Source organism: Trachurus trachurus (assembly GCF_905171665.1).
Source record: "Trachurus trachurus genome assembly, chromosome: 23".
NCBI lineage: Eukaryota > Metazoa > Chordata > Actinopteri > Carangiformes > Carangidae > Trachurus > Trachurus trachurus.
Window position 1 is genome coordinate 20,336,290 of NC_139912.1, and position 18,404 is coordinate 20,354,693.

The 18,404-nt window shown below is 40.9% G+C and overlaps 2 protein-coding genes across 2 annotated transcripts; one reads left to right on the top strand and one right to left on the bottom strand.

Annotated features, from left to right (window-relative positions):
- Positions 1-876: 876 nt before the first annotated feature.
- Positions 877-9,948, bottom strand: glt8d2 (glycosyltransferase 8 domain containing 2; the record flags this gene model as incomplete). The annotated part of the gene is made up of 10 exons (XM_083999154.1): positions 9,835-9,948; positions 6,900-6,943; positions 5,193-5,285; positions 4,844-5,033; positions 4,068-4,185; positions 3,889-3,973; positions 3,353-3,465; positions 2,523-2,689; positions 1,467-1,579; positions 877-1,055 (listed from the first exon to the last, which is right to left on the bottom strand). The coding sequence occupies exons 2-10, from the start codon at positions 6,916-6,918 to the stop codon at positions 877-879; spliced, it is 1,077 nt and encodes a 358-aa protein (XP_083855280.1). The 5' UTR covers positions 6,919-6,943; positions 9,835-9,948.
- A 1,580-nt stretch (positions 9,949-11,528) lies between these two features.
- ankrd16 (ankyrin repeat domain 16) lies at positions 11,529-17,995 on the top strand. The gene is given in 8 exon segments (XM_083999295.1): positions 11,529-11,828; positions 11,830-11,982; positions 12,821-13,041; positions 13,218-13,260; positions 14,156-14,264; positions 14,357-14,518; positions 15,401-15,479; positions 16,997-17,995. Coding segments are annotated over 8 exon segments (1,101 nt in total). The 5' UTR covers positions 11,529-11,646; the 3' UTR covers positions 17,149-17,995.
- Positions 17,996-18,404: the final 409 nt, after the last annotated feature.

Below are 18,404 nucleotides of genomic sequence, written 5' to 3' on the forward strand. Positions count from 1 at the left end.
ATGGCTGTTTCAGGATTCAAAGTCAAATCTGCTGGATACACAACCAGTGGTCAGTCCCAACCAGTTCAAATCTGAATTTAAAGAGAGCAAACAATCTGCACATAACGAAATGGATGTTCCATGCATCTAAACCAATGAGCTAAAACAGACCTATTTGATTCAGTGTGTGTAAACCTAAGAGTCTAAAGCAATGCGAGCAGCTAAATACTGCTGCAGTACTCCACTCAACAGTTAATGTTAACCACATTTAGTTTAGCATGTAAGGCAGTAATTTCAGCTTTAACTTGAACGGCGCTGAATAGACAACCTACGTCATTTTTGACATTTTAACCGCAGTCTGCTGCCATTCTGGCTGTAAAGTGGCAACTGTAGCTAACTGTAACCAAACAGGAGCCTGTACTTAGTCTTTATAGTGATGTAGGCCTAAGTGTAGCAGTATCATATCTTATCATAGACAGTATCATATGTTATTACAGAATACATTTGAAGTAAGAATGTTCAAAAAATAAAGACAACAAAAGTTGAGTTGTGAAAATGTATTTTAAGTTACCATGAAAACACAGTTTCTGTAGTTTACCCCTTTGTTATTCAAAGACAAAGATCTTTGACTCAATCTGAATACATGACTGATATTCTAAAGTCTTCACAGGTGTCTGTCAGAAACAGATTTGTCACATTTTCTTGCCGTTAGCAACACACAGATCACCGACTCTACCAACACTGACTCTCATGTAATGTTCAACAGGCTTTCAGCTTCAACAACGTTCCTCAGTATGACATTCACTGCATGGTTCCTATTATCCCCTTCCCCCCTTTTGTCCAAGTAGGTCCTCAACTTCACATACTTCATGTGCCCCTCCGGCGCAGCGGCTGACATCAGCTTTCACTATCAGGTCGTACCAAGGAGAACCGCTGAGAGGGGTCAGGGATGAACCACCGCTCCCACAGATCCAAGTGAACAGCAGGATAATTCCAGGGTTTGAAGGGGCCGTTCCAGTGCAGCAGCCGAGCCTCCTGCAGGAAGCTGTCTGAGTAGCGGGCATCTGGACTCCAGCCTGGAAAACAGGAAAGCTTTTTGAAATTGATCTGTGGGTCACACTGAGACATTATAGTTTACAATGTAGGACAGATAATGAATGCACTGTCTGTGCTTTGAATAGCTGTAATTGACTGATTTCTTATAGAAGATTTAAAACACCTGAATGAAAACTGAGACAGAAATGAAGTGAAATGTGATACACACTTATTCTTGTGCATTTGCCATATAATGACAGCTAGTTAGCCTTTTGTTTAAATAATTGAATGAATGGCTGTTGGTTTGATATCAAATCACAAGACAGAAACCAAAAGCAAAGGTCACAACAGGTTTCTGTCATACCAGGGCATGATTGTACTAACTATGTATGTTTTAATTATGTTTTTTTGTGTTGTGTTTTTCTGTGTAATGTTTAGAGTGAGGGTCTCACCGAGGTGTCTGACGTGCCACAGTGGGTCCAGTGTTGTGTATTTGTCATGAAAAACTATCAGCATGGGTGGAGTGGCCACACCTCCTGCCATGGCACTGCTGTATATGTTCTGCCTGGTGGAGAGAGAAAGAGGAGGAGGGGGTTTCTGATGAGTCGGTCTTTACATTAGTCTTCAATAGGACATACTTTTTCATGCCACATGCATTAACAATGGTACTGATAGAGGACAGTACCTCTTCATATCACCTCATTTAATCTTGTTTTGTACTGTTGCTCTCAGCGTTAGCTAAACTTAATTTGGTTGTATGCCCATAATGGCGGAAAAAAAAAAATCTCCTGTCTTATATTTGCAATGTTTACAAATCCAAAGTAATGTATTTTCATATTTACTTGATAAGGAAGCTATTTTAAAGATTTACAATTGCTACCTAGACAATGTTAGCATGATTAGCCTACTAATTATGTTTGGCAAGAGAAGTGCTAGGCTATTTATGAGCAGCACTTCAACAGGGCAGCTAACTAGTTAGCATGCTTATTTATATAGTATAAACATAGTATTAAAAAAAAGAAAGACATGGCAGAAAAAGAAACAAAACAAGAGTTAAAGTAGCACTATCGCAAATACAGCAATAATAGCAATAAAAAAACTGAAATATGCAATAAATAGGTCCAGGGGAGCCATAACTATCTGTACACAAAATATAGCCAACGTTGTAGTGCCTGTGGAGCAAATGCAGAATTCCTTTTTGTTATGAGACAAGCCGGCCTGGCGCTTGATGTTTATATCTGATACGCTGCACCACCGGCCCCATCTAGTGGCCGAAAAAAGTACTGGAATTTGCCATAGTGCTACTTTAATAAGTACTGTTATTGGTCCATAAAGTATTTAAGAGACCCAGATGAGGTCAATGTAAATATTTTCTTCTCATCACAGATGATCACAAACAGTATATTGAGTGGTTCTAAAACACAATGTCCAAACAGGGTCTGGACATTTTGCACTTACAGTTTTCTACTTACTGTCCAGTTAGTGAGTGATTCTTCACCAGAGCCTACCTGAAATTCTCCTCCATCCATTTCTCCAGCTGTTTGGTGATCTTTTGTTTCTTCCACTCACTGATGTCGGCCACAAACACTCCAGGGTTGAAGGAGCAGTCTCTGGGGTTGATACCCAGGTCTCTAACTTCCTGTTTCCTGTAGTCCAGGAAGCCCATGTAGGTTGTCTAGGGGACGAGCTCAGAAAGACAGGACACTACATTTCAGGCTTTATAAAAGACTCCTGTCAGAGGTCAACTGAGACAGATGAGCATCAGTCTCGAGTGAAAAATTAATGATTCATTTCTGATGAATGACAGCGTCTCCTTCAGGTTTAAGATAATGCACATCATGGCTTAAAGGAGACATATTATGGGCATATTATGTCTCCTTTAAGCCATTTTCCACAAATTAAAATAGTTCCCAGGTGTCTTAAAGACATGTCTGTGACATGCTGTTATCAAAATACTCCAAGGATCAAACATCACAGCTCTTTTCATCCACTCAAAACAGCCCTGTTCAGAACGGCTGGTTTCAGTGCCTGTCCCTTTAAATGCAAATGAACTACTGCTTGCCCCGTCCCACCCCTTCTACCGGTCCCAGGTAGGGGTGGGATTATGCAAATTCGAAAACTAATGACATCATTGGAAGACAACTGAGGAAACAGTTAATAAAACCACATGGATTTTAATCTAGGGAGCCTGCAAACTACAGATTATTTTGTCAATTCTCACATTTTGGGGGCCGAAAGACAAAATAAATATATGTTAAAGAGCCTTCAAAAAGTGATATTTCCATAATATGTCCCCTTTAACACACAAAACAGTAAGACATATGAAATCAAAATCCACCTGCATGCCAATGCTGCGCACCATCTCATGAGTGGAGGGCAGGTCACAGTCGGTGGCGAACGCAGCAGCGTGTCCTGGCTTCAGTTTGATGTTATACAGCTCCTTGATGTCACCTTGAAATCATTAAAAACCTTTATGTGGTGTACTACAGCCAACACACACACTCTCAACTCTATTCATCATCTGTTTCTCTTATCTAATTATCTTTTCATTTATGCCGTTACATTAATTTAGGCTAATTGAAGTTAGTTTATTAGACTTTAATTAAGCATTTTTCACTTTTATTTATCATATATAACCATTCAAATTGAACTTGTCATCTGCAGCTGCTGCTCTGACTCACTAGGCAGGATTTGGTTATATATCTACAATGACAAAATGCCTTGTGTCAGCAATATTTTCCATATGCAGACATTTTTGTGCTATACTCCCATCAGACCCAAACTATTTTTCCAAACACAGACTCTTTATGTGCCTTTAAACACAGCTGGATGGGATCATGAACTTTACTGGATTCCCTGATCACACATACATACCCTGCACGATGACATCATCATCTAAGTATATCACCCTCTTGTGGTTGATGTCGAGCAGAGGTAAGTAAAAGCGCACAAAGTTGAGCTGCAAGATAAAAGCAGAACTATATGTGAGACCCACATTCAGTTGGAACTTTATGTACACTTCTTTGTAACGCTGCTTGAAGAGCAGAACTCACTGGATGTAACAGCTCCGGTCGAGCTGAGTCTGGCTTCACTTTTCCTCTGAGAACCATGGGGTTAAACTCCAGGATCTTGTACTGGATGCCTTTCAGTTTAGTTCTCTCAATGTACTGCCTGAGAGAGTAAGATTAGATATAAGAACATGAATGTCACCATGATGAGCAGTAATACCGGGTTGCTGTGACCCTTTCGTATCACTGAAGACTAATACATTCACAGTGTAAGAGCACACCTCAGCTGTAATATGAATTCATTATTTAAAGGGATAGTTCAACATTTTGGCAAATTGACCCATTGCCATAATCCCTATAGTTTTAGGAGTAGGTTCGTTACCTTTACAGTAATTGTCGGTGCAAGCTATTTTTAGAACGGCGGAGCAGAGACGCAAGCTGCTCAGAGCTACACTACGGAGGCTCATGGGATTTCTTGGTTTCCCTCATCAAACTCATCAAATACACAATCCAACAACTTCAAAACGCTCTCGTGGACAAGTTGTGTTCTCTATCGTGGACAAGTTGTGATCTGCACATTCACCACGGTATGAGATAATAAAGGAACTTTACGAGACAGAGTTGTTTTCGAGGTAAATTCATGCAAAACCGCTGATGTGCGTTCCCGTTGTCTGCTCCGCCGTTCTAAAAATAGCTTGCACCGACAATTAAAGGTAATGAACCTACTCCTAAAACTATAGGGATTATGGCAATGGGCCAAAATGTTGAATTATCCCTTTAATGCACTCTAATGTGGTTCACAGTAGAAAACAGCGACAAACCTTGTCAGTTTCACAGCATCGCGAAAAGTAACAATATAGAAGAAGACATCAGCATCCGTGTTGCTATGGATGCTGTTGATGGTCGCCATGGTTCCACCCATTCGCTCCTCAGATGCACAGATGATGACAGGGATGACATTATCCACCGCTGCAGGAGCTCGAGGAGCACTTCCAGGGCTCTTCCTGTGATCTGAGAGTTCGAGGTGGACACTGGCATCAATATTATGATGATGACACCCACAGGTTACACAACTTGTTACAAGATAAGAAGATTGATCTATTTTGCAGCCATCAAGTTAAATAAAAAGACCAAAAAAGACATGGGTGACACCTGTGTGGATGTACGTACCTGAGAGTTTGTGCCGGGTGGAGGTTCTGAGCAGTGTGTTGTGAATGAGCAGACACAACATGAGCAGCAGCAGCACAAGGAGGATTTGATTAACTGCAACACAGGGAGAGACAGAGGATGATACTCATTGTCTGTACGGCACGCACATAAACTTTTCTACTGGATGTAAGAGATTTTGCGCGTTTGATTTTTTGAGAGAAATTGAAAGAAGTTTTTTCTTTTTCACTTTGTTGATATCATGTCTTACATGTTTTTGAAGCCAAAATTAAAACGGATAAATCTTTTCAAGTTTTTCTTGAGAGACTCTCTTTCACAGAAATGCATTTTTCTCAGCTTTCTAGAAAAAAAATAGTCTTTTTGGTGCAACCAGGCTCTATTCAACTTAAGATAAATCAAGAATGGAACAAGGTACAAACAAATGTTTTTTTCCCTAGTTAAATAGAGAGTCTCCTCTTTCCTTTGAGCTGTTTGGTGTTTTCAGAGTCATAGTACAAAATATTCTGTGGGTCTTGAAAAATACCCCAAAACGCTGGCACATGGCACTGACCATTTTATAAAAGGGCTGGCACTCAATGAGTTAACATGGCATTCATAGCCATTTGAAGCAGCTGGCTTCACTTGTATTTGAAAAAATATATACCACTTACCTCTAATCCTGGCTAATAATTGACATGTGGTATTTCTACTTACAGTAAGTGCATATAAAACAAATGAAATACAATGTGGCAATTAAAGCACTTCCACTTCTTTGAGTGCTAAGCCACGCTAATTGCCTCCAGGCTCCATAAATATACAGCCACAAGAACGTACTATTTAAACTCACAGCTTGAACAATAATGGCTTAATTCCTAATGATAAATGTTGATGATTAAGTATTATTTGATGAGCTGTTGAATTATTTCAGTGCTTAACATCAGCTGAGTGAACCAGGCTGTTGTCACACACTGCTGCTCGCTGGTTTTTTACTGTGTGTGGAGAGTTTCCATCAGCTGCCAGGCAGAATCAAATACCCATCTGAAAGCAGTTACAACACACTGCTATCATTTTCAGCTGCTCAGCCAGGTACCATGACTGATTCTGGACAATGTTACAATATTAATTTCAAGAGATTTCTCCATTATTTCTGTTTTTTTTTCTCCCTACCATAAATGTTTAACCAGCTAAAACTTACTGTGTCGTCAGGTGAAATTAAACATGAAACTCTTTTTTTATGTGAATATGTTCTGTTCTGTTGCCAATATTAAAATGTGCATCAATTTTTGGCACAGTTTCCACTTTTGGAGAAATGCAAGTCTGCAAGTATTTGTCTTCAGGGCCAAGCTGCTGTTCACACACTGCATGGAATCATACACTTTAACTCCTTACAGCTTGTCGTCTGGTTACCTCATCATACCCTCCCCCAGCACACACACACATTTGGTGCACATGCATGAAGGCTGGATATTTTCCTCTTACTATCCCTGAAGAGAAATGTAGGGGCCCTTCACTTACTTGCAATGCAACCAACTACACCCTAACACACCCAACACAAAGCAAAGCAAAGCAACATAAATGACCCAGCAATTGAGCCTCTTATTAAATTCCGTCTAAAAGGACCAGAAGACACAATTGAACATTTTTCTTTATTTTCTCTCTCGTGTTAATATGTGTCATCTGAGACTATAAATCAGTCATATTACATTCATATCAGGCTTTATTTTCACTTACTTTTTCTCAGGAGAGGCATATTTCATGTTTGGTTCCAGCGACATCTGCAAACAGACACACAGAGAGAAGAGAAATAGAGAGCTATTAGGTCACTAAGAAGAAGTTAACTCTCAGAAAGATAAAGATGAAGTACTTCTTGGCAGATTTAGCTGTTCCCTGAGTGCAGTATTAACCTGCCAACACAGCTGAAGGTGGTTTAAAAACGGTTTCATATTATAAAGTTGACGTTTGATCAAACTTCTAAAAATCACATTCAGTTTCCAAAGCAGTAACTTAAAGGTCCTGTATTTACACTGACACAGTATCTGGTTTGATGTTTGATCTGGAATTAGATCTATTTGTGATTTTAAGAACCAAAAACAATCTCAGGGTAGTTTTACATCTCCTCACTTGGCTGACGGTTTTCTGTGCGATTGAATGAAAATATAGCAGATTTCAGGTAAAACAAGTTTTGATGGTGCGTCCAGGTGGGCAGGACTTGGAGCATGGCAGAAAGTGCGGACTGCTTTTTGTGACATCACAATGTTACAGAAGTATTAACCTCAGTTTTAGAATACAGGCTGTATGCATTTCTCCGCGGACTGAGGCTTTGATAATTTGTACTTTGTTTATGATGAAAAAAGATGTGGAAATATGAGTATGCGAGTACTTGTTGCTGGTAAAACTATAATAATCTGATACCTCTGTTAAAAATAATAGTCTGGTTGTGGTTAGTTGTGGTTTTGTGGATGAATGTGAATAACAATAACTTATAAAGTCAAAAAAACAGAAACAGAAAATTGTAAAAGTGCAATAGGAGAAACATAGACAACTTTTATCTGCCATTTTATCAATTCTCAGTCAGGTATTGTTCAGCCAGACCTAGCTACATATTTATAATTTATTTCTTGGTTTATTCATCATCCTGATGTTTCATTTGAACCTTACCTTACCGTACCTGCTGGATTTCATACAGTGTGGTTGGCTGATTGGTTAATATTTGAGTAAACAGGTGTACCTATAAGAAAATGCTTGGTGGCTATATATGAGGAGGGTTGGCTGCTGATGCCCTAAAGCTGTGATCACGTTTAAACTAAACAATGAAAGAACTCAGACGGATTTTGAGACTGTGACAAATGGCCAGTGTGACCTGACCTGCAGTAAACTCACTGAGCCTCAAAGCCAGAAGACACTGGAAAACACATATGGCTGCATTTTGTCCCAAACCTTCCACCATTTCCTTCCTTCCTTCCTGATGCCAGGGCTTTATCCACGCATCTGTTATCCTGCCAGTTTTTTAAACTTTTATATAACCATATTAATAAAAATAACAAAACGTACATCCCAACTGTCGCAGAATCTAAACAACGTATTGCCTCATTGTGATCAACATGAACTAAATAGAATCTGTACGACGTAACCTTCTTCCTCATTAGATTAAGTGTGACACTGTCCCGTTTTGGTTCTTCTCACAAATCTGGAGTCTCAAACTGATCTACAACAGTTTACTTTGTTTGTCCCTGCACTTTAAAACATCTGGAACTAATTAGATTCAGATACACCCCTCACAGAAGGCAGAGCAGCTGAACATGCTGCCCCCGGCCTGCACTTTAACGATCTGTAATGGTGTCAAGACGTATTACAAATGATCTGCTTAGCATATCATATGGCCACCAGTCCCATTGCATTTACAGATATATAATCAGTACTTTACAGATTTGTCCCACTAAACATGAACGCTCATTTTGTTTAATTTGTTCATTTTGTTCTCTGTTTTTTGGATTTTTTTTTTTTTTTTGCGCTTGTCAAATAAAGTCCACTGTGAGTGTTTTTTTCATTACTTTCCTCAAATGGATTTTTCAGCGCACCAGGGACAATGCTACATGAATCATTTTTGATTACGCAGCAGCCAGCTGTCATCCAGAAAACCAGTCTTTAGCTCATCAAAGAAGCTCATAGGAGTTTGGCAAATAATTGTGTGTGTGTCAGTTTGTAGCCCTCATAAATCTGTTAACACAGTCACACTGCGAGGACTCTGTGTTCTTCTGGGGACAGGAAGAAAATTTTCTTTAATGATGTCAATCATCAAATTTTAGCAAGTGAAGAGTGAAGACTTCGTTAGGATTAGTTGAAGTTATGGTTGGAGTTAGAGTTAAGCCAGAGTGATTTTACTTAGGGCGAGGGTAACTTTCCAGGAAATGAATGGCAGTCAATGTAAGTCATGTAACGTTCGCTGAAGTGATGGAAACACAGCTGTGTATATGTGTATGTGTGTGTGTGTGTGTGTGTGTGTGTGTGTGTGTGTGTGTGTGTGTGTGTGTGTGTGTATATTTGTGAGAATGAGTGTGGGGGATGGGGGTCCAAACCAAACCAAACCAAACCACATAAGTCATCACGCTCCAAAAAACACTACCTTGGACAAAGTGGTAACTTTTTCATGACTAATATATATTCCTATAAACTTTTTCTTTTTAGACAAAGGAGAAAAACTGGAGAAGAAAATCTCTAAAAGTCTGAAACAAGCTAAAAGGGAGTAGATCTTAATCTGTGTAAGTTGCAGATTTCTACAATTATCTGACACTTATCTCTAGAATAATATAACATTTGGTTGAAAATAAGTGAAACTGAGTCATGCATCATGCATTTCACTAGTAAACTAATTTGTTCTTAATGATAACATGGGATTAGACAGACTTTTAAAGATAGATTTTTTTTTTAGTGTGTGAGGACAAAAAGTTCTCTTCTCTTTTTCACACCCCAACAGAGTTGCATAAAAGAAAGTCACAAAGTACAAGAAACACATTTCACAAAACACAACAAACATTGCTGCAAAATTAGATTAGGCTATCTAAGAAAATATACGTTTTAGGCGACAGGGACGATAGGAGGGGGTGTGTCACTGTCCTGTAGCTTTATTTAAAGCACGTTAATTAAAAAGTGCTTGAAATGTACTCACCAGAAAAAGAGGGTGGTGGTTACACACAGTTTCATCCCCGGTGTTCGTGGTCCATGTTGTAAAATCTCGGAGGACTAGACTCACCCTCACCAACAGCCCCGCTTTTCTTCTCCCCCACCTCTTTTTCTCCGTCTTCCCTCCAGATGTGACTCATCCTGTTCACCAGCGCTCTGACACCGAGCCAGACTCTGGATCAGCTCGGCCCATTTCACAGAATCACAGCAGTGACACTGAGATTGATATCAGAACAGACAGAGCAGATGTGCTGCTGATGCTTTTTAACTTTAGCAACGATATAAGAAACAAAACAAACAAATAGCCTAATGACCATCAGTAGAAATTATAAATAGGCTATGTCGCCTTATTGTAACCATGATAACAAACAGACATCTACCTATTCATCATGTTAATACACGGTGAATTACTATTGATAACACATCTGTGATAACTAGCCTACATGATCAAAAACACTCCTATATAAGCCCTATGATCAAGCCGTAGCGCATGTCCCCACAAAAACTACATTTCCCATAATGCCTGCGGTCTCACTCTGCTGCAAAGGACAACTAAAGTTTATCCCTAGTTCAAGTTTGGCTCATCACATAATCTTGGATGAGGTCATGGGCACTTTGGTGTGCAGTGAATTTTCTGATATTGATCGATAAGTTCATAAATGATCTGATGATAATAGAGTATTTTTCCAATCAGTAACTTGTTTCATTAAATGAGTTTCATAAATACAAAAAGGATATCATTATCACAGCTGTCCAGTCATGTTTAGCCACTCAATAATAATTATAGGTAATAAAGATGATGATCAGTGTTGGGCACATCACTTAAAAAAAGTAATCTGTTACTAGTTACCTGCTTAGTAACTGAATTACTAGCCTACATTATAAAAGTAACTAATTACAAGTAAAAGTAACTATTGCGTTTTTATAAAATGCTCAAATATGTCAAATTACTTGGACTTGCCCCCCTAACCCTCTAACCATAACCCCAAGTTTCCGTTTATCTGGAACTAACCAACTCACTTCCTCTGCACAGACAGGCTCCGCGACGAGTAGGTTAGTTCCAGACAGCTTTTTTTCAAACTAGTTGATGGACTGAAAAAGGTGTAGGATATAACACTGATGTAGCCTATTATATTGTGATGGGACTTCTTGAGTCAAATAAGTAACAGCGCATTTTATTGTCTGTAACGGCATTATAACAGGGGAACAGTAGCCTAACTTAAATGATTTTGTTACTGAAAAAAGTAGCGCGTTAGTAGCTAACGCTGTTATTCCTGTCACTGATGATGATAAAAACCATCTTTCCTATTTTCAGTGTTTTATGCCTCTCTGCAGCGGCGCTTCTAGACATTGTGGAGGCCCCAGGCAAGAGGCACCTTGGAGGCCTCCCACCATCCCCACCATCCCCACCCCGCAGCCAAAAGAATTAACTGTTATCCAAAACCATTGGTGATTAGGCCTACTTTTTATTTTTATTTTACAACATCATGTTGTCATTGATATAGAGACTAATGTCAGCTGCCTCTGGGCCCCCCTTCCAGTTCGGGGCCCTAGGGGAAAGTCTGAGTTGCCTGCCCTGTTGCAACGCCTCTGCCTCATATCGCTCTATGACACAGTGTAAGGTCATGGTTGGCCAGTTAATTTTTTTGACAACTCCACGGGAAAACAAACCAGCAAGCGCTTGTTTCCAGCAGCAGCAGCATGTCTTCAAACAACTGAGAGGAACTGCTCTCTGTGAATGAGGCCGGTCTCTCTGTGACTCTGTGCCCCACAAACAGCCTTCAAACTGCGGCTCAGCATGGACAACGGCCGCCTGAAGCTGCTGGTGAAGCTGACCCAGGACGGACAGCTCGGCTCTCTGCAGGAGCAGCTCTCGTCCGGCGGCTCAGAGGCGCTACACGCCGTCAGCAGCAAACACTTCGGCCGGTCTGGAGACACACTGCTGCACTACGCCGCCAGACACGGACACTTGGACATCGTGGTATCTTATCAAGAGTGTAGGCGTGGACGTGGAGGTGTACAACAACGACTACAAGAGGCCGCTGCATGAAGCTGCATCCATGGGTCACCTGGCCTGTGTGAGCCACCTGCTCCGGGAAGGAGCCGCGGTGGACAGCCTGAAGAAGGCGGACTGGTGAGAGACAGGGGCTCGGTGTTGACCTATTTATGATAATTAGCACAGAAATGAACTCAGGGCGCCCTCTGTTGGTTTTAAAACGTCACTATCAGCCATGTGATTTCAGCTCCCTTCGATAGCTCAGTTGGTAGAGCGGAGGACTGTAGTGGCTTTACGCTGAAATCCTTAGGTCGCTGGTTCGAATCCGGCTCGAAGGAGACATACTTTTCGACCTGCGAAGTGAGAGTGAACCGAAAGCTCAGGGGATAGAGCCGTGTTGAATATATAGGATATAGAGCGAAATAACGACAAAAAAAGGCGAATCAGCGGTAAAGCGTCTCTTTGCCTTCACTCGCTCATGTTGTCATTTTCCTTCATTTCATTCAGCGCGACGTGTTTATTTCCCTGAGCTGTGGGTAAACAGGTTTTCAGTCCTTTGTGTGTTCTCATCGCTGGTGCGCGATGTGCAATGTCCCACCTTGATATAATGATATCAAGAAAGATATCAAATTAAATCAAGAATAAATTGCCTCATGTTTAATTCTTCTATACTTGGGTACATGATTGAGTTGTAAATAGTACTGTTTCAAAAATGAAGGCTGTTTCATAACAAATAGGATTTTAGATTTCTTTTCTGTTTTCTATACTTTGTATGAACATGAATAAAAATATTTAAGGCAACAAGTGCCTACAACTTTTACTTTTGTACATTATTGTAAAAATTGCTTCAAAATATATTTTCCATATAACTAGAAATACAAATTTGTATTTTCTCTTATGCGTGTAATGTTAATGCCAGGAGATGCTGCTTGGTTGGGGCTTACAGGTGACAGTGTTTCCTCTTGTGTCTCCTCAGGACTCCCCTGATGATGGCCTGCACTCGGAGGAACCTCGACGTGATCCAGGAGCTGCTGTGTCACGGTGCCGACCCGGCGCTGAGAAACAAGGACGGCTGGAACTCGTTCCACATCGCCTGCAGGGAGGGAGACCCCCTGGTCGTACAGCACCTGCTGCTCACCACACCAGATGTCTGGAGGACAGAGAGCAAGACGCGCAGGACGCCGCTGCACACTGCAGGTGAAGGACCCCCGCTTCGTCCATATGGATGGATGTGTGACATGTGATATGTGGGAGGACACCCCCAGGATTTGTATTGATATCCTCCAAGATCTAATAGCATTGAGTGGGTTAAATATTCAATAATGTGTTCAAAAATCTAATTATAACTCCGGCTCTCTCTGTTGATCCGACAGCAATGCACGGTTGTGAGGAGGTCGTCAGGGTCCTGCTGGAGAGGTGGGTAGAAGTTTCATATGAGGAATGCTCCCAAAAACAAATCATATCAAAGTCAAAATAAAACTAAGATTCTTAAACGTACCTCTGTAATGTGTTTTTAAATGATCCCAGTTGGAGGCTCAGAACACCCTAAAATAGTAGGAACGGAGGAATAACTCTCAGTTGTGACCGAGGGTTCAATCCCTGGCCTGGCAGAATAAATCTGGACTGGGAAAAAGTGGAAGGACTTAATCCTCTCTCACAGCCAAAGAAGAGGTGCCTTTGAGAAAGGTCAACTACTCCAAAGGAGGCACTCCGACTTGCAGCTTAAAGGGATAGTTCAACATTTTGGCAAATTGGCCCGTTGCCATAATCCCTATAGATTTAGAACTACGGAGGCTCATGGAATTTCTTGGTTTCCCTCATCAAATTCATCAATCCAACAACTCCAAAACACTCTCGTGGACAAGTTGTGACCTGCACATTCACCATGCTATGAGATAATAACACAACATTATGAGACAGAGTTGTTTTCGAGGTAAATGCAGAGACTGCTTGCCGAAAAACTGCCCCTAACAAGAATGCGCATCAGTGGTTTTTCATGAATTTACCTCAAAAACAACTCTGTCTCGTAACGTTCTGTATTATCTCATAGCGTGGTGAATGTGCAGGTCACAACTTGTCCACCAGAGCATTTTGGAGTTGCTGGGATTGTGTATTTGATGAGTTTGATGAGGGAAACCAAGAAATCCCATTAGCCGCCGTAGCGTAGCTCTGAGCAGCTCGCGGCTCTGCTCCGCCGTTCTACAAATAGCTTGCACCGACAATTAAAGGTAACAAACCTACTGTTAAGACAATTTGCCAAAATGTTGAACTATTCCTTTAAATCTAACTGACTGACTGGCCTTTCCTCCAGCTGTGACTACACCCCAGACAGCACCGACAGCTGTGGAGTAACTCCTTTGATGGACGCCGTCAGGAATGGGCACATCCCCGTGGCCAGGCTGCTTTTAGACAGTCACCAGGTAGAGTACGTGTGAAATCACTAACTTCTCAGCGCTGATGGGACAATTCTGATATTTATCTGTAGTCACGACCTGACGTGTGTCCTCTGCAGGCGTCTCCGACAGCTGCTGACAAACTCGGGGCTCAGCTGGTGCATCAGGTTGCTGTCACCGGCCAGGAGGAGGCCCTGAGGTTCCTGGTGCAAGAGCTCAATATAGACGTGAACCAGAGAGCCACTAACATCCAGCTCACGGCACTGCATTATGCTGCAAAGGTTAGACCATCCTCCATCCGAGAATGAGTAAAATGTATACATGTGTAAATTGAAAAATATATCAGCTGTAACACACAAGAGCAATAAGCTGAATAAATAAGTGAAGGGATGAACATTTTAAGTAGTTATTTAAACATAATGGAGAAACACGATACATAGTTATAAGTAGGGATAAAAATATTAACTGATTAAAGGGATAGTAGCATTTCTTTTAAAGTGGGGTTGTATGATCTCCAAATAGCCCCTGAGTACTTTAATTGCAGTAGAAGACTCTCTGCACTCCTCCCGTTAGCAACGCCAGCCCATAGCCCTGCCCAGAGATTTACAACATACAGTGTTGTGAACAGACCCAAAGAAACGGCCTATTTTCGCGGCCTAAAAGAGGTTTTACCTGAAAAAAAATACAGAGTTCCTTTGTTCGCTATAATATAATTTTTTCCAGCCCCTCAAAGTGCAGGAATAACACAGTTTTTATTTGGACCTAACCAACTCACGTATCCCTCCGCCCAAGGTTAGTGCCCACCGATCAGCAAAACAAAAAACATTCCACTGATATCTGCTTTAATGAGTTGCAATTTTACACTTATCTGTGTCCTTCTATTGGAAGATCATTGCTAAAATAATGAACATCAACTGAATCATGAGTTAGTCATGAATCATCTCAAGTCAAGTTCATTCATATAGTGTTTTACTGTCTGTGCCACAAACAAGACCCTCAACTCTGAAAGGGAAAAACAAAGACACAAGTGCTACTCCAAGATCAATGGACATGATGAATACATCAATACCGAGTAGACAAAAGCAGCTGGTGTAGAATTATTCATGTAGCCACACACCCAGTAAATTACTGTATGCAAATAAACTCTGCTCTGTCGTGTTCAGGAGGGCCACACGTCCATTATAAAAACACTGCTGGAGCTGGGAGCAGATCTTCATGTCCGGGACACAAAGGGAAGAACAGGTGAGCAGGTGTGACGTGTGTCGTAGCTTCAGCTGGTGAACTGGTGCTGACATCATTACACAAACAACACCTCCACTGTCCATCGGCACATTTTGAACCCTGATTGGTGCTAATGTACATAGTGAGATCCCTCTTCTCTCAAGACCAGTGAGAATAGAACAGACACAACTTTCCAAACCTGTTGTAGCTTTGGCAGAAAATAGTGTGATACTGTAATGTTGAGGAGATAGGTCCTATTCACCGTGTTTTGGAGATTTAAAGGAGACATATTATCCCCCTTTTCCACAAATTAAAATAGTTCCCAGGTGTCTTAAAGACATGTCTGTGACATTCTGTTATCAAAATCCCCCAAGGATCAAACATCACAGCTCTTTTCATCCTCTCAAAACAGCCCTGTTCAGAACATCTGGTTTCAGTGTCTGTCCCTTTAAATGCAAATCAGCCACTGCTTGCCCCGCCCCACCCCTTCTACTGGTACCAGCCAGGTAAAGGTGGTAGTAGTACGCAAATTCGAAAACTAGTTGCATCACTGGAAGACAACTGAGGGAACGGCTCATAAAACCACATGGATTTCAACCTAGGGAGCCTGAAAATTCTCGATTCTGACAAAAAAGCAAGACAAACACCCGAATATGCAATACCTGTCCAAAAAAAAAGTCACACACTCTAATATTTTGTTGGACCGCCTTTAGCCTTGATTACGGTCTGGACTGTGTGTTCACATTGGACCACATTTCTTCCTTGAAGATGATGGTTCCCCACCATCCTTCCAGTTTTGAATAATGTGTTGGACAGTTCTGAACCCAATTTTAGTAGCAATCTCCTTAGATGTTTTATTTGCTTGATGCCAATTATTTGACTCTTTTGAAACAGATTTACATCTTCTCCACGGCCACACGATGTGTCTTCTGACATGGTTGTTTAAGAAATGAGACTGCATCAGTTAGAGTTAAATAAGTTGTTGCCAGCTGAAACATAATAATCCATGCAGTAATTATTCAGTTACCTATTAATTTAGTTAAATCCAAGTGGTGACTTTTTTTCTGGATGGGCAGTGTATGTTAAAGAGCCTTCAAAAAGTCATATTTCCATAATATGTCCCCTTTAATGTCATTGGCTGCTGTTCATTTTAGAAACTAGCAGGGGTATGAAACCTGCTGCAGACAGATTGTGAACCACTGAACGGTATTTTAGTCTTTCAATGTGTGATCAGAAAACAAAACCACAAGAAAAAATATCTTAAAAAAAAAAAAGAGGTTGTCACCAGCTGAGTGTCAAACTTTAGATGTGGGATCTTCTTCCTTTTGAATGCACCAAAAAGCAGAGAATCACTTTTTCTTTGCTGCATCACCTCTTTCACGTTCTGAATCTTTGCACACTAACTAAAGATCAGCTATTGCAACAGTGACAGTAAATAGATATACACAGACTGTAAAAGGAAATGTCACTGCTCAGTATCTTATAAAAGGAATCAGTTAATATGGTGTTAACCAACCTCCTGTCTCCTCTCTCCTCAGCTCTTCATATGGCCTGCATCGGGCAGCACGCTGGAGCAGCTAGGACGCTTCTGCAGCTCGGACTCAAAGATTCAGAGGACGCTACAGGCGCAACAGCACGGCAGTTCGCCAGGAAACCAGACGTAGTGCGAGTGTTTGAATGTGAATCGTGAATGAAATGCTTTAGGACATATTTTCAGTTGGTTCAGTTAATTTAAGCAAAGAAAACACCCAGAAACATTAAATGCGATTGAAGCCAACCACTTATGGTTGTGTGGATCACATTAAACCTTTAACTGCATCGTGTTGTTCAGTGTGTAGACTTTAGGACTGCAGGCGTAATATTATTATTAGTCACAGGACTTGAATTGAAAGAGTTAGATGGATGTTTTTGCTGTTGTTACATAAGCAGCATTAGCATTAACAGCTGTTTACTTACCAGTGTAGAGTAAATGTTGGGAGCATCAAACCTGTCAGGATTTACATCCAGTGGCAGATCACTACTGATATTAGCATGCTAAACAGCTATGCTACATGATCTGGCCTGTCTTTCTGATAACCATTAATCCAGGCTCTATTGGAACCCCCATGCCTTGTAAATGCATTGATGCCTGAAACAAACATTCAGATACAGAGGAAACCTACGTACAGTGACAGTATATCCCACTTATAGTCTTGATGATGTTTTTGCCAGAGGGCCAACCACACAGCCACAGGAGAATAAGCACTATGTGTGGAAATGCAGCGAGGTTTCGACATGATTGGACACGTTTAAGATAAGCGTATAATGTTTATGTGGGATTCGGTGTGATTGTATTTTGATATCATCATAAACCCTCTGGCCTGCCAGCGCAGCTGCTGGGATGTCTGACAGAGCATAACATAAGCCTTAAACATCAATAACCACATCTGTTAGTTTGCAGTCTTCGTGGCTGGCTGGTGTGTTACTGCATATAAACACTGTGTATGTGTGTAAATGTGTATGAAATCAATGTATCCAGTGAACATAAAGAATTATGTTGCAAGGAAACCTTTTGGAGAGATTTTCTTAACTTGAGGTTTTAGCTTTGCCTTGATCCTCTTAATGAATTTGGACTCCTCTTGTAGCTATTCCAAAGAGTGAACTCTTTGGAATAGCTGCACCACAGTTACCATTAGTTCATTTGTCTAGTTTTATGGCCCATAACCAATCCTACGCAGACCGACGTGGGACTTGGGTGAATTATGCTCCATGTTTGATTACTTAACAGGCGTGTCCATGCTTCCAGTGCAAACAGTGAAGTGAGACTACGTTGCACTGGAGGTCATTACTCTTCCATTGTTAGTGGAAATCTTAATCTGAAATGATGAGTTCCTGATAGAATAGTATTTTTTTCATTTGGAAGTTTATCTCAGATATTTGAGTGTATTCAACAGCAACAACAAAAAC